Source organism: Dicentrarchus labrax, unplaced genomic scaffold (genome assembly GCF_905237075.1).
Source record: "Dicentrarchus labrax unplaced genomic scaffold, dlabrax2021, whole genome shotgun sequence".
NCBI classification, from domain to species: Eukaryota; Metazoa; Chordata; class Actinopteri; family Moronidae; genus Dicentrarchus; species Dicentrarchus labrax.
In genome coordinates, this window is record NW_026136708.1 from 3,214,704 (window position 1) to 3,239,473 (window position 24,770).

The 24,770-nt window shown below is 39.7% G+C and overlaps 1 protein-coding gene across 1 annotated transcript in view; it reads right to left on the reverse strand.

Moving 5' to 3' along the window:
* The window catches only part of cnih3 (cornichon family AMPA receptor auxiliary protein 3), a 78,983-nt gene that overhangs the window by 2,309 nt on the left and 51,904 nt on the right, over window positions 1-24,770 (reverse strand). The window contains 2 exon segments of the mRNA XM_051408558.1: window positions 9,268-9,411; window positions 16,299-16,411. Coding sequence (XP_051264518.1) covers window positions 9,268-9,411; window positions 16,299-16,411 — 257 coding nt within the window.

Sequence of the window (24,770 nt, forward strand, 5' to 3'; positions counted from 1 at the left end):
GCTAATGTAAGCAAATATGAGATTGATATTGCTCTTTGCTGACTCTTCCCTAATTGTGATACTCTGAGCGGGCATTCAGACAGGCTCAGGCATCCACGAGGCTGTTCTCAGCAGACAGATCACAGACAATGGACTTGCTGAGATTCCAAGTGTCCCAGACACTTGTTGAACCTCATCACATTTGATCACTCATTCCCAGAGCATGTAGAAACATGGCGTTCATCCCTGCCAGGTGGCGTTGTGCTGTGTTGCAGCAAAGGTTGAGCCTGGCTTAACTTTTTTTGCCGTACTGCTTTGCATTTGCACCCCAACTGCATCGCTGGACTGGCCTCATTCAAATGAATCAGACGGCTTCATTTCACACAGAGCTGAAGCTTTGCCTTAGAGCCAACCAACATGAGCATGGCGTGAAAGATGGCAGCTGTTGTGATAGCTTTCCACAGTTGTGAAATCCTGTCTCTCTACTGTGTAAACTACTGTGCACTGGTTTGGCATCTGATACGCTCTCAAACTCATAGATCTAAAAGTCAAATCTGGCTTCCTGAATAATATTTTATAATGCATCTGTTGTGTTTGGTCCGAGCGCCTTGTTACACCATATTTTAGCATTTTGCATTTTTCTATAATCGCACTTTTAGTGACAGTGGCCACTGTTCAGTTTTACTGACCACTATATCTTGACAGAGAAGCAACATAAGCTGCTAAAGCCTATATTTTACAGAGCAAAAAACAGGACATGGCCTTAGGGTGCTCATTTTAAAGCTTTTTGTCAGAGCAGAGAGTCAGCTCCCAAAGTTAAGAAATGTTCAGCTTTCTGGAAAAGTAATGGCTGATAGAAACTGCTTTTATTTCTTCAAACCAATCAATAAAAGGAGATACAGTTGCCTGTGTTTTTCACTACAAGTATTAACGGAAAAGAAATGCAGAAACTGAATACTGCAATAAACGAGTTGTTAAATACTGCATTGTGTCTGTAGCAAGCGGTGGGATCAGATGTTAATCACAGGAACACTTTAGCTAAAATCAGCAGCTTTCTCACTCACATAAAACCTTCCACGATGCTTTGTTGTGCAATAAAAGAGTACGTGTGAACACAGCCATGAGTCTAGAGCCAGTTTAGATTGCATAAAAAGTCCACAAAAAGATATGAAAGATTCCAACTGAGGCACAGACTGCTCCTTCATCTTGATGTCTGTGGACGTCTGTACTGTTCCAGTCCACTCACTGTCTGTTTAAAACAAATGAAATCTCATTCAGTCCGAATACTATATTTTATTTATATGAACTACTAATATTTTCAGGCTTATTATCTGCTACTATAGTCACACACAGTGGTTTAAGAGAATCCTTCTTTGTAGTTTCAAATATAAAATTGACCCTTCCTAAGTCCCGCCCGTTGAACAAGCTTTGGTCAGAAGCTTTCCCTTTCCTTAGATATGCTATGTGCGAGGCTCGTCTATGGTGGAAAGACAACCACATTTTGAATGGTTTAAAGATAAAAGCGACATATAGTCGCACCTTAATCTAGCCAATGTTAACAAAGCACTAGCTAACTAGCTAAATAATCTGCATTTATTGTTAGCTAGGTAGTTACATCTGATAGCTAATGTTAGCTAATTAGCTAGGTAACGATTAATGTAGACTAGCAAGCGTTTAACAACATTAGCTAGCATTAACTATTTTTTAACCATCTTCAAAATTTCATCTTTTTAACAAAGCTGAGGCTAGAACTGTACATCAAAGTACAGGAAAGGAGAAAGTTGTTATTACTGTTGACTTGTATTACTTTTCTAAGTTAATAAGGTTTTTCTTGAATGTGCTTCAACAATAATTGCAATAGCAACCCTGACCTACAGCTAGTGAAAGGTGCACAAAATGACCGGGATTAGAATAGCTAAATTTAAAAAATATAAAAACATAATGAGCATTGTGACAAACCATCCTTAAATACCGAGCTGTCCAAATAATGAACATGTGAAACTGTTACAATAATGCCTTTTCACTGTGTCCAATAACGCTGTGTTTCTACATTACATGTCTAAATTTTCCACTTTTAGGTTTTTACCATGGCCTAAAAGTGTAAAAAAAAGAATCCTTCCTGGCATGTTTCTGCTGTTTTATTTGTTTCTGAAAAGACTGCAGCTGTAGAAAAGTTGCCACTGATGGCAAAAAAAGAAGCAGAAGCTGATGAGCATCATGTAATGCAATGAGTGTGTACGAAAACAAGCTGTAAAACACAACATCGCTGCAAAGTGACAAAGTGATTTCACCAATTTTCTTTTTCAAAGTTGTTGTTTTTTTGTTTTGATCAAAGACACAGTGATGTGTGATGTTTACCTGAAAAAAAAGAGAGATTAATAAAAAATTGCATGAAACAGCAACAGCTGAAATCACAGATTGGGGATTCAACACTTGTCTCGCTGAGCTGTGACTTGACAAGAACAGATCAGCACCTCGCTGACAGCAACTAATGCTTCCAAACGTTTGTGTTCATCCCCGAGGCCTTTCCGAGCGCCTAACACCTCCGTTAATCTCTGCTGGTGGGAAGACTGCAAGTTCACTCTGTTGACTCATGAGTGTCCACCGACGTAGAGAAAATATGATGCAGAGAGAGAGACAGGCGAGGGTATAGCGTATGTGAGGGGAGAGACAGACAGATTGAGAGTGAATGGCTGCTTCCTCCTCAGAGACTCGACCTCCTCCCATTAAAACCTCTGAGAACTGGCTTTGTCATTAGTAGATTGACTTGTAGCTCTTTAAATAACAGCCCCAGCCTAATTAGACATTAACTAAACATAATGTATGCTTAAATATGACTTGTTATATGAGATCCTGCGGCAAAGAGGAGTGCTGACACCTAAGGCTGCGTGATTATGGAAAAAATAATGCTGTTGAATTGGCCAAATATTCATAATTACTTATCACATTACTTTGATTTAGGGGAAAAACACACTTGCACATAAGCATATGGTCAATTTCTCACTTTTTACAGTAGCAGATATTCATTGAAAATAATAATAATAATAATAATAATAATAATAACAGTTCCTTTTCAAAACCTTATGTAATATTTTCCATGTTCATACACAGACAATTAGCTACAGGAACTGTGCATGGGTTGGATGCTGTTCTCAGGCATTACCAGCCATTAGAACGGGAGCTGTATTATAAATGTGTCCGAGTCCAATTAAGTGCTGTGAGCGGCGGAGCCAGTGCAAGGTGAATTATTGCTGAACACATGCTCTTCACATGACACCTTATTACACAGGAGCAATGTGCATCAGCGAGGTAACATCCAATTATCGTAGCTCTAATTAGAGAGCGCTGCAGCATGTGCATGTGTGAGGTGAAATGCACACAGGAAGACAAATCCAATTCCCCTTTCCTGTTATGTAATTTTCACTGAACACTATCTGTATCAACATCCCCTGCACACTGTGCGCTTCGTGTTAATATTTATCATATTAATATAAATATTTTGTATTTTTATGGAACATTTTTGTTAACAAAGAGTCAACAAAGATTTGTCCAAAACATGTGAAATATAAATGTTAGATCGTCTTTAGGTAGTTTCCAGGTAGGAACAGTGTGCTACCTATTGGTGATATTTTTACATACGCATGCTAATGTCACTAGAATGATAATGCTAGCATGTTGATGTTTTAGAAGGTTTACCATGTTCACCATCTTAGTGTAAGATGTTAGCATGCTAACATTTGCTAATTAGCACTAAATACAAAGTACAACTGGGGTTGAAGATACTTAGTAATAATTAAACTACTATCCAAATTTTGACCTGATGATTGTGCTAGATAAAAAAAAAAAAAAGTCAAAGAACCACCAAAGTCAGTATGATGTAAACCATGTCTGTACAAAATTCCATGGCATCCAATAGTTGTTGAGGTTTTTAAGTCTGGACCGAAGTGGTGGACAGACAGACTCATTCATAGGTGATCCAATGATGGAGGTCCTTATTGAGTCCTGATGGACTTGATAAACTGAAATTATTGATAAATGCATGAAAGTTAAACTGGATTATTCCAGCTTCTGAAACTGATCTTTGCTGTTCCACCACTCTATTGGTCATAACTGAACTACAACAACATACAGCCCACTCCCAATTGGACAGTGCTGTTGGACAGTGTTTGTGTACATTTCTTGCCATATTAATGTTAATTAACTACAGCTGATATAATCTGCTGCCGGCTGTGTTTGTTCTTTTAATCAGCCAGTGCGATGGCCTAACAACATTACATCACAAAAAAAGGTTACTTCAGTTTGCTAACTTCTTGTGGTACTTTTATAATGTTGGTTTCTAGTAGCCAACATCTTAATGCCAACAGCAGCATGCATTTCAAATCTAATCTAGTCCACTGGCAAACACATACACTTCATTGAACATTGTGATACAAGCAAAAACAATGAAGGAACATATTTGCTACTGCCTCACTGAAAAATGCATTGTGTCTGCCCAAGCACGTATTGGTCCACAGTCCGCTACGGTAGCTCTACCACTGAAAACATGATACTCATAAAAGAGGGATTTTCTGACAAGGTGGCTCACCACTAATACATAATGTTAGATATAATCACATTTTCATGACATTTATCTTTATAGTCCCTAAATGAAGGATTTAAGTCATGCTTTATGAGGCCATCCCCTGCCTGTGAAACACATTTCATATCAAGCGCTCTCCTTTAGTGACAGATGTCGCCTATTTCATGTTCCATTAGCTTTCAACATCTGTCTAGTTAATGAGCCGAGGTTAACCTCGTGTGTGTTTTTGTGTGAGCAAATAGACAGGCTAGATTGTCATGCCCGGGAAGATGGGGAGAACAACAAAAAAACGAGAAAAAGGTTCAACCTGTAAGTGCAGAGCAGGATAGCACGCAGGTAGCAGCATACAACAACATGCTAAGGGAAAGTATTTTAAACCACAGGGGTTAAACAGAGCCGAGCACAGGCAGTAAACCTGTATATGTCTTGCAAGGGGGAAAGTATTTGTTACTGGAGTGCATCACATTTCACACAGCATCCCTGAGACAGGTGCAGGAGGAGAAAGCGGGAAGAAAAGAGGTGAAAGGTCACATTCTGAGGGGAAGTCCATTCGTCAGACAGGGCTTCGTTATCATCCAGTGTCAGAGGAGCTACAGCTGAGGAGGGTGAGACAGCACAGAGCTCAGCAGGGAAGACATGGGCAAACCAGCAGGGACGGTCTCTGCTAGTATTTATACTGAAACAACATTCTTATTGATTTATTTAGAATTCTTTCTTGAGGAATTGTGAAAAATGTGTTGAATAGGTGAAACCGTATGAGAAATATATTTAGCCCGATGCTCGATGCCCTTTGAGCCTGTGCTTCTGTCCTCCTGCTGTGCCCAGGTGGACGAAATCAAGAGTTATAGAGTAATTCCACCGGATCATCTGCACCAGATAAGCTCCACTGAGCAACCAAAAAGGATTTTAAATCACCCGTCACCCAGGTGTGGAGGTGAGCGCTCAGGTGGAGCTGTGTGTTCATCTGTGTGTCAGCGAGGGCGTGCACAATTTCATTATGTGCATACGTGGGGTTTTGTGTGTGTGTGTGTTCAGTAAGATTTATTGTGAAGGATCTTTAGCTCACAGATGCAGGCGAGTGGTGCTGGACTGTGTTTGGTTTTGGGGAGCAGTGAAAAAGAAAGGGTCGGTGTCACAGGGCAAGAAAACAGAAACAAGCCTCATGAAGCAGGTTTCAGGCCGCTTCACTTCCAGTTCAACCAGTTCTATACACCCACCTACTGTTTGTATCCACCAAAACCATTTAATATTGACTCACTGTTTATACCCACCATCACCCCGGTCTGCAAAACAGGAGTCCACTTCTCAAATGAGTGGCTGGATTTCAGCCCTTGCATGTCATTGGAACGTCCCAGTTGGGTCATACACACTGATTATAAGAACCTAATTTAGCAGACAACTAAAAGGTTACTGTTTAAAGAGTTTCTACAACCTGGGGTTTGATTGTCTTAGGTTTTTATTAGTTATCATAATCAAAATCACAAGCATAATTGTTGGAATGTGGTTATATGGCAACCTCTCAGCAGGTCAGTGAGTCACACAGGCTGTAAACAAACACCCACTTAATTCGTGTTATCTAAATCTCTTCATTTGGAAATGAAACAAAAAGTGAACAGTTGCAGTTAAACCAGAAAGTTGTTATAATGTGCCAATGGACCGAATGGGAAATATTAAAAGAGCACTCTGCCTAGTTGGGTTGGAGATTTGGGCGTGTAATGCTAGGGGGTCTGGTGAGCTCATTTCTCCACACCATCAGATTTGTTTAATTTTAGTCAGATGACATCACTTGAGGCAGTTCATAAGACTTCACACAGCAACCTCTGCAGCCACAGAAGTCTTTTACTATACAACTGTTTTTCCCCATATGCAATAGTACTCACATACAAAGATGGTAATGTGCACAATCGGTGGAGTTTAATGTTAACCCATTAATGTTTGCATTTGTTTCCCATCCAAATAAATATTGTCAACATCATCTCATACTTTCTACATGGCTGACAATTTTATTTGTGGGAGATATACTAAATATATAAACTAAACATACTGCAATAGTTAATGGTTTAATCACAAAAAATAAGGAAATTTACTCTAAAGTTATAAAGATTAAATGGCTTTGCCCAATTAACAGATTAATGTCCAGGAAACCCAAACTCAGTAAAAACCCAATATTATTATTAAATGTGATACAACACCATGGTTAATATCGTGTCAGTTTTAAGTTTGAACTTTTAAGAAGAATTTCAAGAAACCCGCCCTCTTGAACTTGGTGGAATTGAAAGTGAAGGGACCATCACCCTGCTTTGTAGAGAAGTACCTCACTGCTGCTGCTGCTGCTGCTGCTGCCAGGGGTCTTTATAGCAGCAGATCAGTCCAACATGAGCTGGAGCAGGACGGGATGGAGTGATATGGAGAAGCAAGATGGTGTAAGTTGAATGCTCGGTTTGCAACCACAGACACCCAGCGTCCACAACAGGACCAAAACACACACTTTTCATTTGTCTCACACTAATAATAAAATAAACACTATACAACATCACTGTTGAATCACTCAAAGCCTTTAAAGGACCAGTGTGTAGGATTTAGTGGAATATACCGCTCAGCCTTCCAAGTGTTGTGTGTGTGTTCCAAGTATGTTTTGTTTTTTCCGTTCTGGGCTACTGTAGAAATATGGTTCTCTGTGTAGATCAAAATGTAATGAAACCATGATTCTTATTCCTATATTCAGGTGATTATACACTAATGAAAACTTAGTTAAGAATATTATATTCCATTTCTGCCAATAGATCCTCCTAAATGTTACACACTGGACCTTTAAGTTGAACAGTACACATTTTTTGTTGTTAATGAACTAAAATATTCAAAACTAACAGTATGGTCCTTTAAATTCACCTCCAAGGTTTCCTGTCCACTGAACCTACAACATACTGGCTTCATCTACTGATTGATGTAGGCACTGGTATGGAAATGGATGAGATATGAGCATAAAACATTAGCTCTTTTTCTTTCTTTTTTCACCTAGAATCTACACCATGCCAGGAGGGAGAACACTATATTCTCATTGTCTATAGTCCTTCTGATATCTAACAGATATTTGAAAGGATATTGCTGCTGTCAGTGGAAAACAAACATAGTTTGTTGTTTGCTTTAGAGAGAAAATCAAGTTTGGAATCTGTGCCGAGTGCCCTGGTTTGAGAAAAGTCAGGACAGGAAGCGGCATGTTATACTTCAATCCATATGAAACTGAATTGCAAAATGCAGGGCTCATGTGCTGACATCTTCTTTGTAATAATATATGATAATATCAGTATCATAATAGCTGTAGCTGAAGAACAAGTTGCTTTTGCCAGGGGACTGAGGTCTTGTATATTGCAATTTTCTAATTCACATTATCTGGGATATGTTGGTTATAGGATGTACTGTCAGATTCAAGAGTAGCTACTCTAGAGATGCTACTTTTTTATATAGAAAAACAAACAGTATCTTGTAATAGACTAAGAACAAGACTCGCCACATTGCTCATGATGTTGCTTTTCTACCTGTGCGGTATTGCTGTGATAAACATATTAACATCACTATTACCAAAGTACCTGAAAAGACATCTTCCAGCATGTGTTAAATGTTTAATCACAGCATTATCACACACATACAAGAACAACTCCATGTTAAAGTTGCAATCCTTTTCGCGATCTGGTCAAAAATCCTCTCTTTATTTATCTTGGAGCTCGGTCATCAAAAAACTACAATCTGTAACCAACGTGGCTCCACAAAAATCTAAACTCCATATAACCACAACAGTCTTTCATGGCACATTAATAGCAAATGTGGCCCTTATGTATACAGATCAAGATCAAGAGAATTTATGAAACACTATGGTGGCTATATGGAAGACCATTAGTGTCAAAATTTCTTAAGAATTATGTTGAACCGTCTCAATTTACTACCATAGAATAAAAAGTAAAAAAAATATAAGGATTGTACCTTTAAGTGTTTCCATTGAAAAGACCTATTAGAGGGATATGTCCAGGTTCCACACACTGCAGCACCCACATGACACATGGAACAAGAATCCGTAGTGATTAATAACAGCATTATTAGACATGGACAGGAATATAGTGTGCATTGTTATCATGTAACAGCAGGCAAAAAACTAAATGCAATTTCATCAATGCCATAATTTACAATTACCTTCTTATGTGTAATAACACAGAATAATCAATCAATGTTAACCAATGCGTAGCAGTTTTATCCTTCGGCTGTCCTCATGAGCATTCTTGTAGTGCTTGTCAATGAAGTAAAGAATCAAATTCTCTCAACATCACATGCATTAGCAGTAGTGGTCCTAACAGTGAACCTAACTAACCTGACAGATCTACAGTGCGCGATAGAACTTGCATGTGATTGTCAGAGAAATGGTTGCTTTATTCAGTGATTTGCACTCACATTGCTTCATCAGAGCTGAGAAATCAAACCAAGTTAAATAACCATGTGATAGCAGTATGGTTGGAATCAAACATATGATGTGAGTGTTCATTTCCACAACTTCCTAATTTTACATTTTCACCACATACTTCCAAAAACTCATCTATGTATATTTTTAAGTAGCTCCAGTTCAGTTTCGTACTTTTTAACTCTAGCTGTTGTAATCAGATTAATGTAATCTCTTTACATGTAATCCCATTATGTCCCCACACCGCCTGTCACATGCTCACCAGTAGAGATAGTAGAAGAAGGAGAGGACAAAAAAGGACAGCTTGCACCAGGCCTCCTTCAGGCAGAACTTGAGCGTGTCGCCATTCATCACGGACGCCGGGTCGTAGAGCAGCTCCTTAGTGTCCGTTGGGGAATGGAAGTACCTACCACAGAGGGCAAAGACCACATCGCGGGTAGTTGACCCGTTCCAGACCCCAGGGGGAAGGGGGAGGGAAGGACGGAGCGAGGTAGGCGGGGGAGATGATGGGAAGAAAATGGGGAAGAAAATAGCATGGAAAAAGATGGCATGATGAGTTAGGGGGACACCATCATGCAGCAGACGTGGGCGAAATAGTAGTTGAATGTGTTTGTGGGAATTGACCGTTTGCTAATTCCCTCCCCTGAGCAGCGACTGTGCCGTAGTTTAGCTAACATAAACGGCCGGCCTGTCAAGCTTCGGATTTCATTCCACATTTTGAAGCAGGGCGCTTAGCAAAAGTGTAAGGAATGTATTAAACATCGTGTTTATCTGCCCTAACGTAAGATATAATTGCTAACTAGCTAAATATCGTCGGAAGTAACCTAGAAATATTTGCAAAGCTAGGTAGCACATCATTGGCTAAGAATGTTTTTTGTGGGGCTACAAGCTAGGTCCGTCCAAGACCGACCCCCACTGTTTGAGAGCCAGAATGCTAGTATATCAGAGTTCACTGTAGCTAAAGTTAGCATCATCCTCAAAGCGAGAACAAATCATAAATGAAGTGCTTAGCTCTCAGATGGAGCTAATTATTTCCATGTCTTCAACTGGTAAGGATGCTGAGCTCTTGCTAGCGACATGTAGTTTTAGTCCTTTAGCACAGGCGTGTAGCTTTCTAGTGCCTATTTAAAACCCTTTTTTATGGTCAACAAATCAACTCACAGAGTTCATGTTAATTAGCTAGCTAATCTGCCAGCGACGGCCATGATTTTAACCGTTAAAATCGAAGGTCACCATCTAGAAATGAGATGCCGATTGTCAACCTCTGTGACAAATCACAAACTGTATTGTTTCAGAAATCACTATCAGTTTTGAGTGGTATCACTGTGATCTTCAGTTGTGCTATGCTAAAATGGAAAGCCTCACAGGTGTAACAGTAAGTCAGGGGAGAAGGACTTAGCAAAGGATATCTTGATAAGGAGCAATTTGACTTATCTTGTCGTGCAAAATATTAAAGTTCCCAACAAGATAAACAAAGTATGATTAAATATTTGAATTGTTATTCAAATATATTTTCACCCAGGTCAGTTATGCGGTTCTAAAGGTATCAGGGCTGGGGTTTATCCTAAGTTCCTAAATACAGTCAGCTCGGTAAGTGAATTACAGCTCCAACTGCTGTGCATAAAAATGAGCAATAACAATAACAATAATTTTCAATAAAACTTCTAAATGAAATTTTAATTAAAAAAATTCAAATTACAACCATTTATCACCCAGCGCTGACTGATTTAAACCCTGAAGAGAAAATCCACCCTATAATAGAAACTGCATGTGTTATTGCTATGCTTTTAGTACAATCAATATTTGCGAACACAGACAGCTCTCTCTCTCTCTTACAGCTCTGTAAAATGAAGATGTGCGATGTCACCAAAACACAGAACCTGGCTGTGATTAATAGCAGAGTGGGTTTGGGGAATTGTAGGATGTTTCCTGGAGCTTTTACATCCCAGTGAGACTTATTTTAACGGGGCTGATAGAATTCTGAAATGGAAAATATGTTTTATGCGTACTCGAGGAAAGCCGCCATGAGATAACATGTAGAGGGAATTCCAATTGCTGCCTGTTGCTTTGAGAGAGCTGTTTATGCACTGATACACAATTGCCTCATTACGTTTTATAGGGGGGAATTTGCCTTCAATGGACCCCAGAGCTGATACAAATGAACTGGATTCTGTAACAATGGATAACTGTTTATTAATGTAACAGACCACTTGCATTAAGATAGCAACTTTACTGCTGTTCATTTTTCAGTCCCACAGATCCCATCAGAGAGAAATTCACTCATTTAAACTGAAATTATGCGTTGCTGGGTATGATGGTTAACGCAGTCCAACCAGGAAGCTGCCATCATAATGCATGTGGTCTGTTCAGTCATAACCCAGACTAACAGAGGGTTTATGCCTGTCCATACTACTGTTCATTCATGTACACTGGTTGTTCACGACTGTGAAATGAACGTACATTTGGTTGTCATTAATTAGTTACAATACAATGTACACTGACTAATTCACGTCAGTCGATAGATGACTCATGCATGTATGAAATCTTAAATAGTGCATCTTGATGTATTTTGAGTGACAGAAGGGCCTTGTAATGAGTCACTGAATATAGTTCCCATGTATTTCTACAAAAGATACATGCACAAATGACTGATGATGAGGTAAACCAGGTTAGCTGACAGTAAACAACACTACTGCAGTTTAAACAATTAGCTCTTAAAATGTCATTCATAATAAATAAGAACTAATTAAACTAAATAAAAAGAGCAAAGGCAAGAAGAAAACAGTCATTGGGCGAACACTTCCTGCTTGTCATAGACATGTAGAGATGCTCAGTGTGTTAAACAGGACACAAACACACACTCACACACAGGCTTTGAAAAGGATTCAGCTGGCAACCAAAGCATTTTAAGAAACAGCACCACATGGCTAGCATATCTTGCAATTTCCCTCTACGCCCCCTCATTCACATATTGTGAGAGCTTTTAGTCTGGCAAAAACTTCTGTTCTTAATAAACAAGGAAATGTCCCCCATGAATGGACCTGTTACATACATCATCCCAGACTGTATGCAATTAAGGTTTCACTACTGAGGCCAGGCACATACACACTACAACTTGAGAGCTGCACTTTTAATTTACATTTTGGCACCATTAAACAGTCCTTCCAGAAAAAGGGTTAGTTAGTTTTAGTTAGTTTTTCTTTTATTGTTGCGGGCAAAAATCCTTAATTATGCGGCACGTTTTCTTAAAAAATGCGATGGAATATGCGGGATATTTATGCAATTTTATGCGATGAAATGGCGGGAACTTGCAAAAATTGCGGGATCTTGCAAAACTGCGGCTTCATTGCGGGGTTTGCAGCTTTTCGATGATGTTCACGTTGCGTAATTACGTCACTTCATAACGTTCCCATGGCAACAGGGGAAAATGGCCCTTCTTGTGTGAAGTAAATGCAACATTTTTCAACTTTCTGCTAAGATATATGTGACTTTTTTGCAACGAAAATGCGGGGATTAATCAATTTATGCGGCGAAAGTGCGGCGTATTTGAAAAAATGCGGCCCCCACATAAATATGCAGACTTTGGCTGATTATGCATTGAATTATGCGATCGCATAACCGTGTTTTTCTGGAGGGACTGATTAAAAGTACTGCTGTTAGCACTTCCTGTTTGCAACATAGCCACAGCTCAACAATAATTGGTTTACTGGTACAACAACTTATTTTTGTAATTTCTATGCAGATTTATGGATGTTTATTCTGTGTGTTAAGATTTGGAGTTATTTTGACACAAATTGCAGCAGTGAGCGCTAAGGGGTTTAAAGTACAATACCTTTATTGCCTCTGTGAGCTGTGTGTAACAGCCACAGCGGCTGCTCCTAATACTGACCGTGGTGGTGGGTGAGCCAAACCAGAGGTCAAAATAACAGTAATTAACTTCCTGTGGCCCCTTCAATCCTCCTGGACCATAGCATAGCATGTCATTTTCATTGCTTCAAGCACCACAAACAAGGCAGGAATATCAAAGAGATGGACAACTAAATGCACTGAATACCAAAAATATCTGCATGGCTATAGCTACATAGCACTAGAGGTAAGTGAGAAAGCCTTAGGGCAACTCCAAAAGCAATCGTGACCTAACTTTTTGAGAGAAACCTTAAAGAGAGAGCGCTGGTTTTCCTGTCTACAAGACATCCTCCAATACAAGTTCATATTGACAAATAGCTCGAGCTCTGCTGCTGTCAATCTGACCTCGGAGCCTCCTGGCTGCATCTGTAACTCTGCAGAGCATCACATAGACATGTGGACCCATCAGTATGTCGCTGTGATCACATACTGTATCCATGAGCTTGTGTTTAAATAGCTCACCATTAGTGTCTCCCTCCCTCCCTCCCTCTCTCACTCTCCTCTGAATCACCTTGTCAATATTAGACCTCTCTCCTATCAGTCACTCACTTTTTCTCTCGCCTCACCCGTCCTGCCTCCCGCTACTTCCTCCTTCATTTTGTACTGTCCTCCATCTCTGTCTTACCCTCTCTCCCTCCCCTTCCCTTACTTGTCTTCTCGTCTCTCAGCTGCGCAGGAAGCAGCATCTGTAGCCGGTGGGCATCTGGCAGCAGTCTCCAATTAATGAGACAGCAAGATGTTTTTCTCTCTTTGGCTCTCCTCTTCTCTAATCTCATCTCTCCTCTCCTCTGCTCTGCCCTTCTCTCCTCTCCTCTCCTCTCGTCTCATTCTGCAACTTCCACCAGCTGAGCACAGGAGCTTAAACTGACTGCCAGCAGTCTACGTCTAACCCGCACCGGCGGGAAGAACAGCTACAAAGACAGAAACAGGCAAAGAAGGAGCAGCAAAAAACATCTGAAGATCACTGACTGGTGACCCATTTTTCAGACATTGCCTTTCAGAGGCTGGAGATGTGTTGCAACTCTGATATACTTGCTTTTAGCTATACGCATATCTTATTCTTATTTCCTCTGTGCCGTAGAGCTCCATTGTTGTCCAAAATCTATTAAAACACACCACTGTTTCACAAACTGTGGATTAGTTTGACCCCCCCCCCCCCCCCCCCCCCCCCCCCCCCCACCCACACACACACCCCATTTTTCTCTATAACTTTTCACCTCCCCCGAATGTGTGTTTAAATAGTCCCAATCAACCCAAACTTTTCCTTGTCCAGTTCCTAAAAAGAACTTAATAGGGTAAAAGTGATCCCCCCCCCCCCCCTCTCTCTATCCACCTTTCCTGTCTATCTACAGCTGTCTCTATCAATAAAGCCAAAAAACGGGCAAAAAAACTTAAGGACTAAAGAAAAGGAGGTATTTCTGTCTTCAGTAGGAAATAACAGGCTAAGGACTGAGAGGGTTGAAAAGTCAGAGAGTACTGAAAGACAGACTGTTGGTTTTGGTCTTTTCATTTTGTCACACACCAAGTTTGTTTTATTCATCCAAAAATGATGAAATTTTACGAAAAACAAATACGACCTCACCTTGTGTCAATCATGTTTACACAACGACCTTAAAACTTTCATCTGGCATTAAAGTTTTTAGAACCAGCTCGATTTTTCACATTTTCTCACAGCAGTCACATGAGAAAAGCGCACAGACAGCTCAGGCTCTTGTAGCCGCGGTGCCAAATGCAAGATGAGGGCAGAGAGTCGACAGCCTGCGGAGGAACCTCCAGTGGAGAGAAACAAGGGAGGGAAAAAGAGAGATGGAGAGAGAGACAGAGTGACAGCAGCGAGCAGAGAGCTCCTTTATCAGCCGGTGAAACTCTCCTTGTTCTCAACACCTTGGACCAAATTACTTTTTCTTTATCTACTTTCAGTCAGAGGACCATAAAATCATCCTTGTTACTCCAAAAGCCCAAACATCATCAGCTAGGTGATGATTCAGCCATTACCTGCAACCTAGTGGATACTCTTTTCGATCCTGAACTGTATCATGAGCCTTATTGTCATATACAGTTTTTCAAATTGTTTAATTTTCACCCATATAGTGAGATTTATCTTAATTATAAACTAAGACTAATTCTAATCTTAAAAGACAAAACAATTCTTCTTACTGACATAAAATCCCATGAAAACACCAAAACCAACAATAGGGTTTCAATACATATGAGCTCTTCCACTGAAGACAAAAATCTTTAATACTCTAAATAATTGTTTATAAAATGTAAAGTTTCTTTTTTGAAAAAGGCTAAGTAATTTCCTAAAACCACTGGGCCCAGTGGGCACAGTCCCTCCAGGACTTCACAGGCTTTTTTGGGATTGGTGCAGCCTAAAATTCCTTATGTCACAGCAGCTTTAAAAATGTTATGCATGTTGCAGTGTTTCTAGGCATTTCATGGTGATAAGGACTTGGAGAAAGATAAAATTGCTAAAATAGTTGCGATTTTTTTGGTATAATTCATTACAAATTGAAGGCAACGTTTTATACTGTAAATAAAATCACACAGTTTGGAGGGTAAATGCGAGACATTTGCATCTGCATGGTCTGCATGTTCACAACTATAAACAAGGGAGTGAGTTTGCTAACATATGACTCAACGTTTCGTGCAGAAAACTACAATGGTAAATTCTGCATTAAAGTTGAGGTGATTGGACAAAATTGCAACATGATGCTTCACAGGGATTAGTCGAATTTGCGCTACTTGTTGCAATATCGCAACTTCCTGTAGGGACTCACTGCAGTTTTTATCAACTGTTACTCACACAGGGACTATTGGACGATTCAACGATACCCCAGAATACGTTCCATGGTTTTTAACAATTCTCACTTTCTAGAATAAATTAATAAGATTTATGGTATGTTTATGGAAGTTTTGTGGTCATGGTAAATAATATAGGGTTATAGTATGGTTAAGTTTAGGCAACTAAATCACCTGGTATGCAATCTCTTACATAAAAGTTGGAACACCCATCCACCACCCAGTCCTCGACACCCCTACCACCTTGCCACAGAACATAGTGACACACTACTTCATTGGCATTCAACAATGGCATTGAACGTCAATAGTGTGCTGCCGAATCATTCAATATGGACATAGTTCCGAGGAATAATGGAAAGTGCTTTACCACACTTAAAAATGGGCCAAAGCAAGTATATCATATCAGCCCTGTCACCTACAGCTTTTCAGCACCAGTCACTTTTCATATAATTAGCCTAAATCAATGCAATGTGCAATCCAGGATCTCTCTCTCTCTCTCTCTCTTCTCACACACACACACACACACACACACACACACACACACACACACACACACATAAATATACAATGGACTTGGATAGTCACCTCCATGTGTTGTAGAAGAGCAGGGGGATGTTGAGGCCCACAGTCAGCCACTCCTGGGCGCACAGGAACATGATGCAGAAGAGTCCATGGATGGAGTACTCTGGTAGCACCAACTAGAAAGAGACAGAAGCATGAGGTAGAGGAGGATGAGTCAGAGAGAAGAGGAGTGGAGCAAGGAGCAATCGATTATTCACACTTAAATCACCGATAGAGCTACTTAAATGTCGACAAGCAGAGAGTTAGGCTCCAACACTCCTCCTCCTGCACTGCACTGCTGGAGATTATTGTTACTAAATGCAAATACCGCTCAAATGACATTTGGTCTAATATAAGAACTGCATGGATGAAGCAACACTATATTCAACTAAACTAAAGGGCAGTTGGTAAGCAGATGCCACATTATCATTTTAATGCCCACAGGTGTAAGAATACACCTCGAGTATCATCATTAGCATTCAAATCCTTAGCCTAGCCTATATTTAGCCACTGCAAATCTGTCTATCTGCAAGCATTCCAAATGGCTAAATGCCCCCATCTAGATTATGGAGAGCTTAGCTTCACAATGGGCAGTGCACACACTGATGGCAGCGCTCCATCATTATCATAATAACTGGAGGGCTCGGCCCTCCGAATGCAGGAAGCAAGACGAGCTCCTGGCAAAGCGCGAGGGTGAGAATATGTGTGAGAGTCCTCGCCGCCAATCCCATCTCCCCCTCAAGCAACAAGGCCCGCTTTTGTTCTCCAAAATAAAAAGTTGAGGGAAGTTAAAAGGAGTTTATGTTTGTACAGTGTTATAATAACAAAAAGTTTGAATTGCATTCTCTTGCAGTCAGTTTGGCTAATTTAAAGCTCTTTTGGTGTAAAAATGTGTAGGATAAAAGAAATGTATTTTTTGTAGGGAATTATGGTAAATGGACCTATGGTACTTGTATAGTGCCTTTCTAGTCTTCTGACCACTCAAAGCGCTTTTACACTACGTGCCACATTCACCTTTTCACACACATTCACTCATGGCAAAGTCCATTGAATAGAAACTAACGCATTCATACACATTCAAACAGCATCAGGAGCAATTTGGGGTTCAGTATCTTGCTCATGTGGCAACCTTCCGATTAGGGGACGACCCGCTCTGCCTCTGCGCGACAGCCGCCCCAGATGATACCAGGTAGTAGGTGGCATGTCTATCTATGCCCAAAAGCTAAAAATCCCTGTCAGACATGTATTGAGACATACATAGAAATAGTGTAAAATGTGAATTTTTTTACAAAAATATTAAATTGAATTTCCACATTAAAACCCCTAAAAAGCCATCTACTCCTTCTACCTCATTACAAATTCACAAATTCATTTCTAAGGTTTTCCTGCTGGACACAAGATGTCCTGTGAATTCTATTCTCAGTGTATTTATTCTCAGTTGCATACTGGACCAGGAGTACCGTTTTGAATCCTCTAATTTGGCATTATGGACCATCCATTTTTACTGCTGCTGTTACTTTTTAAAGTAATAATTCCCTGAATCTCAATGCAGAGTCGAGCAAAAAGCTTGAAAAGACAGATGTGTGCCGTGTTTTGCTCAATGATGGGTTAGTGAAGAGCTGATTTAAAAGCCGTCACTTTGAGCAAAAATCCTGTGGACTGTGACTTCGGGAATTTTCAGTGGCGTAACTGGGAAACTGGGCATGCTTTTATCGTCATAGAAATAAGTTACAAGATTCTGATTTTTATTGCAACTTCAGAAATATCCCCAGCCTTACACTAAATACACTGTATCTGACTCTCTGTCTGTCTGTGGCACAGCAGCTTTCAATGTTGATAGGCTAATACATGTGACAAATAACCAATAAGATAGATGAAAGTGTCCTGTGACTGCTGGAATCAAAGTTGATAAGAGTGAGCATCAAAACTCCACCAAAACAGTAAATCTGCAGGCCATAAAACTGAAACGATGAGCTGACAGAAGGTGAAAGGGTCATAGAGCCATAGTGAAGTGATAATTCTTTGTGGATTTGTCTCTAGAAATGACATCTTTCAGAGCACACATAGCCATTTGATCTATTGTTAATATGAGGATATGAATTAGTGCGGCTGTAAATCCTATGTTATTTCTCCTCTGATAAAAACACTGGCTTTAAGATACAATCTATTTGAGCAGGATTAATGTTGTACAGTCTCTTGAGGACAAACTCACTTACACAATAGTCAGCATATTCTTGACTTTAGCGCCTGGAAATGAAACACACTTTATGACAAGGTGCAAAAGACAGCTGATGTGTGTGCGTATACTTAAAATGTGTGTCGCTTTAATTCGCTTTCCTATTTCTTATCTGAAGGGTTGTGGAGAAATAGATGCAAAACCAGCAATTCAAGTCCTTATCACCATGGAACTACACTTTTAAAGAAAAGCATGCATTATTGGGAGGAGAAAAAAGCTTTTGAAGTGTTGAAAGCAAGAAGAAAGGGAGATGCAAGAAATCTAGATAAGAAGCTTGTCAGATAAAAAAAAAAAAGTACAGTAAGGAGGTATGCTGAAAGAGGGCTGCTGCTTATCCACATGCAAAATGCTGCTATTCTCTTGTCATTATTCACGGCCTGGGTTAGGACTTTTGTTTGACTCAGCGTCACACTTCCACTATATTACAGACAGTCAGCCTAAACTCTGTTTATGAAGCTTTTACATTTTCTGCAACACCAAATACTGGCTTTATATTTCTATCAGCAGCACAAGTGGTCTCTATAGAAAAAAAGAAGACAAGAAAAAAATGAGGAGGTAGACGCAAGTGTGAAAAGCTCCAGTCCAACTGTAACTATGAATTAAATCTCCAAAAAGAACATGCAACACTGTCATCTGCTCCTGTAAAAATGTCTCCTTTATTAAATTGAAAAAAAAGTATGTTTCAAGCCAAAATTGGCTCTGTGTCTGAATCAGAGGATTAGATAGCACCCATATCTCGACAGAGAAAATAAGTGCCATCTACAAAAAGCTAAGTTTCATCAGAGGAAGCCAAAGGCAGAGAGAGACTCTGTGTGCAGTTACTTCTCAAGTTCTGTTTTCTTTCAAATTACAATATGTTGTATTTTCAATATAACGACAAGCTGTATTTTCTACAGATCTACTACTTTATTTTTTATAACTCAACTATTTCATATTTTTGAATCAACAATGGATAGAATGACTGCGACTACTCTCAGCTCTACAAAGCTTTTTAATGTCTTTGAGCTCATTGTTTTGGTTTCACAGCTTTACTTCTGATTCTCTCATCAAGCCTATTTCCAGCAACAACAGACAGCCAATTCCAATGAAAAAGCTCTGATAAACCAATTGTACGATACCTGCTCAGGACCAAATGACACACAGACAAAGTTAGCGACTAGCTAGTGAACACTGAGCATTTAGCAGCTAAAGAACCAAACTCTAATACTACATATCAGGGTATAATTCTAAACTCTAACTTGGCTCACTGTGCATGAAACGAAAGGCAGAGACAGATTACGTACCTCCACAACCCACTAGAAAACCAGCAGAAAGCTACCAAAACGTAGAAGAATAACCAAAAATAAGCAATCCCAGAGTATGCCGGACGAGCCTCCATTCAGTTTGTTATTACCCTGGCTCAAAAGAAGCAACATGAAAGTAGAAAACAACGTTTATTATTATTTAGATGTATTAAGTAAATAAAAGAAAACAAATAATAAACAAAGTGGTGTGGAGGATTGGTGGAAGTGGAGGGGCCCATCCCCTTGTAGGTGGATCAGATGATAGCCTAATAGCCAGTGAAAAAAAAAATACACACTACAAAACATTTTGAATTTATTTTCATTTTGAAATATAGTTTAAAAAGTAAAATTTCAAATTAAATTAAAGCTTGCAAAATTACGGAGCCCCTAAAGGGACATGGAAAAAAAAAAAAATGAAACGTTTCTAGTGCGCACTAGATAGTATCTAGTGCTCACTAAATAGTACTAGATAGTATCTAGTGCGCACAAGATAGTATCTAGTGCCCACAAGATAGTATCTAGTGCGCACAAGATAGTATCTAGTGCCCACAAGATAGTATCTAGTGTGCACTAGAAACATTTAATTTTTTTTTTTTCCCCATGTCCCTATAGGGGCTCCGTACAAAATTGTTCATTTTGTATTTAGTAAAAAATGTGACCCCAATTAAAAAAATAAAAAAAGCTTTTTATTTTCACAATGGATTATGTTTCTTGTTGCCTTCCATACCTAAACACCAGATGTTGCTACTTGCTACACCCTGACAGTGTTGCAGATTATCACTTTAGATTAGAGTCAACGTTTAATCTTTGGCTACCACAAGACTTGGCACGCAACTAACACAGCCTGGCCTTCCACCCTACATGGGTGGCTGAAATTGCTTGCCATGCAAATCCCTGTCAACACCTGAATAACCCAAATGTCTTAGTCCACTGAAATCTGCAGCGGCTTTTCACCGCTGTAGTTAATATTATTCACAAAGAAAGCCACTTCACTACTCATGTATATTTAACAGCGTGCACGGCGATGCATAACGCTGCCATTCTGAACCGCCTAGCCTTGAACATTACTGTACACGCTGCCATAACAAGGCAGTGTTCAAGATGCATTATTCAGATGGCCACATGCCTCCTAATAACAGAAAAACACATTTTCACTGAATAGCTCTTCAACAGCGGGAGACGAGAAAACTGCGGCTAAGACAAAACCTAAATATATCCATTTGCTTTCACACATAAGGCAGGGAAGCAGCACACACACATGCATGCAATACATGGACGAGAACACACACACGCAAACACAATCCCCTCCACACAGTCAAAAAGCTCATTAAAAAACAAATAGTCACAATGAGCTTTACATTTTCCGTTTTCTGTCCCCTCCTCGTTCAACTCCCTAATGCATGTTGCCTGACAGAACTCAGATCGAGGTACAAGAGTGACACGTCACTCCAGCAACTAGGCAAACACGAAGACGTACATATAACTAACTGACAACAACATAAGAATCTGATGTGAACATGAAAACAGCCTTGTGTCCTCAAGAGGCCTTGTTAAGAATGTAAAATAACTCCAACAACGTTTAATAAGGAAGCCCGACCCAAGCTCTAAAAAATTCTGTGCCACCTGAACCAAGTCCAAACCATTGAAGCTGTTTTGGGCTCCATCTTTTTCTTTCCAAGTTATCAAGTTCTGGTTGTGCCATTTCTGTCACGTCTCCATTACTGTCTATTTCAGGAGGGTCTGTCTGTCTTCTGATGAGAATGAAAACCATAAAATTCCTTCTCTGGTGTCACTGAATTCATCCAAGATGTCACATACTTAAAGTGGCGTAGGTACCAACGTTTCAACGTAGCAACATTGCAACGGGCCCAGCTCATTATAAGGGTCCATGAGGGACAGAGACAATTGCCGTGGGTGGGCCCTTTCACGCCTTCACATACCACGTTACCACGAGCAGCATGGGACAACAAAGGCTCAGTGGATTGGCTATACTCTATAGAGTATGTTTAATAGAGAACAGCAGAGAAGGAATTTGGATGTGAGCAGTGTTGTTAATGACTTGCTGAGTGAAAGGCCTGTAGGATGAACTTTCTAATTGGTGAGTACACCCATGTGTTATAGAGTGGGATCAGGGATTTATATAACCTATCAAATGTTGGAAAATGCACTTACTGTAATCTGTGTCTGTGATAACATTTGGCCAATGTGCCATTGAGGATGATTAATGAATGCAGGTAACTGTGTGATCAGATGCCATCATCCATTCATTCATACTGTGTAGGCCTGTAATGAGTTGCTGCGCTTTTCTTGATCGCTACAAGAAAAATATTTGAAACAGGGCCAATTACAATATTTACGCTGCTGCATACATACCAAGAAAAACTAGTTTTGCTATATGTATGTAAAGTACCAATCGGTAGAACAATCATATATAAAATATAATAATATCATGAACTTCACAGACACAGTCGGCTCTGGTAAAAGTAGATCACTGTGCATAAAGATAGTAGAGCAGAGAAAAAGCTGCATGTGCTCCGCTCACGTACCCTGTGGACATATACAGTGATAGTGGACTGTCACTGGCTGCCGCGACAGAGCTGGAACAGAATTGTGTTGTTGGAAAAAAGAATACAGTTCTGTGTTACCAGCAGATAATTAAAAATGCTGCACACACAGGACTTAAGACAATCATCAACGAGCAGCTTTACGCTGTTGGCACAACAATATTTGAACATTGGAAAGGTACGTGCTGGGTCCCTGGGCAAGCCACTACTCTTTAATTGCAGAAGTTTGCGGTGCTACCGTGTGCACAGGCAGCCTGTCTGCCACCTTCAAGGTCAGCTGTGGAGTTGGGGAATTGGACACACCGAACTCCTTTCTGCTATTTACAGTTTGGGCAGAAAGCAGAAAGTCCTATTTGCAGTTTCAACCCAGTGGTCTGACCACAAACTATTCAGTGAAGGTCTGATGAGCAGTCAGGACAATTTGTGTGAACAGCTGTGCTGTAATTTGTTATATTTTATCACTGTCTAATTACATTCCACTATACAAAAACGGTTTATTGTTTACCATCACAAACAGACTGCATGTATTTTTCCGTCCATCATCACAGACACCCTGCTAGGTCCGGACCTGACCCTGAAATCCTCCTGAGGATTCTGTTTTTTTATTTCACGGCTCAGTTAGTGTGACATGTTTGTTGCTGGGACAGAATGCAAACACACACAAAACAAAATGGAAATTATATAAAATTGCTAAACTACATTATACACAGCTGGCGACCCTGCTGTGACTCCATTGCACCCAGTGAGCATGTTCACGATACAGTAGATATATGTGTGTATGTGTTGGATGTATTGGAGCATACACATTCAATTTCCATGCTAATGGGTAGCAAACTATTTTTTCTTAAATCACAGATTGTGTAGATCCTCTGAAGCTGTGTTGTGTGTGTGTGTGTGTGTGTGTGTGTGTGTGTGTGTGTGTGTGTGTGTGTGTGTGTGTGTGTGTGTGGGTGCTGTGTGCTGACAGAGGGACCCATCTGGGACTCTGCCTGGCTGGGACTGGAGATCTGCTTCTCTCACTGCGGTGCCCTGGGGCCGCCCTTACACCCATCTGATCCACCCAGCAGCAACACTAGCGAGGCTTCATTCACGTGGGAATCTATATTTTACTCCAAATGACTACAAGTATCCCATGATACATGGCTGCACTTTGGAACACTCTGTACAGCTGCAACCATGTTGTCCGCCACGTTGGCTGAGCTCACAACACTGGCTGTTCAGATGCTGAATGTGTACAGAAATGTATCAATACATTTGTATTAGCTTAAGTTAACTTATGTATGTAACTCAAAATAAGTCAACACTGACTTTTGGTTTCTCATGGGAGTTAGTTTGACCCATCCATCCACCCCAGCCTCCTCCTAATGCAGACTTTTTACTTTTTCTACTACAGTACACTGTAAAACCTGACAAGTTAGTGCAACTCACAAGTTAAGCATGAAAGATATTTGAGTAGCAGTAACGCAAGTATTTATTGTTAAGGTAACTTGAGTAAATATAGTTAATTCTACCAATACATTCAGTTCATTGAAGTTAAAACTAGTAGGCTATATTACACTTAAATGCAGCATTTCTCCAAACTTATGTCAAATGTGTGAACAGAATTTATCTGAATAAAGTAACTTAAATCTTCTTTATACAAATGTTACCACCAAGTTGAATTTACTCAGTTTCCTTCCACTAAAGCAAATTGCTACATTAACTATCAAAACAGCTGACATACAATAAAAGCAATTTAAAATTAATGTATTATCATAATGGCAGCCAATTCATTCTCTGTGTTTTTTAATGTGACTAACATCAAAACAATACAGCATTATAATGCTGACATTTTTGTAATGATATAAAGTCAACTTCAAGAAAATGAGTCAATATATCACCAATACTTAAAATACTGCACACATTTGAGTTCACTCAAAACAACTGAGTTGCTTCAGCAATTCTTTTTTGAGTTAGGTTTAATTCATGTGAACTCCACATTAATTATGTTAATGTTTACTTATTTTATTAAGATGTGTTTTACAGTCTGTTGCTCTTGTCATTATCGCCACCTACTGCACCTTCATACCTCCAGTTTACCAATACAGTAGATGATAACGGACTACTGAGGCAATTAGGAGGTAAAGTAGGGCCATAATACCTCAAATCTAGGCTCCCGATGACAACTGATAATGGCTATTTAATGGGCTGAAAATATTTAAAGCAAGTGGTTTAAATGGCTATCTAGAGTAAAAAACAGCAAAACATACGGTATTTTGATGCTACTTTAGAAAAAAATCCATTTTATTTTCTGGTATTTCCCATTTGATAAATAGTATGGAGTACAGGAACTATTATGGCTAAGAGAAGAAGTGCATCAAACATTATACTCTCATCTTGGACTCATAACTTAGTCAGATCTCAATATCTCTGA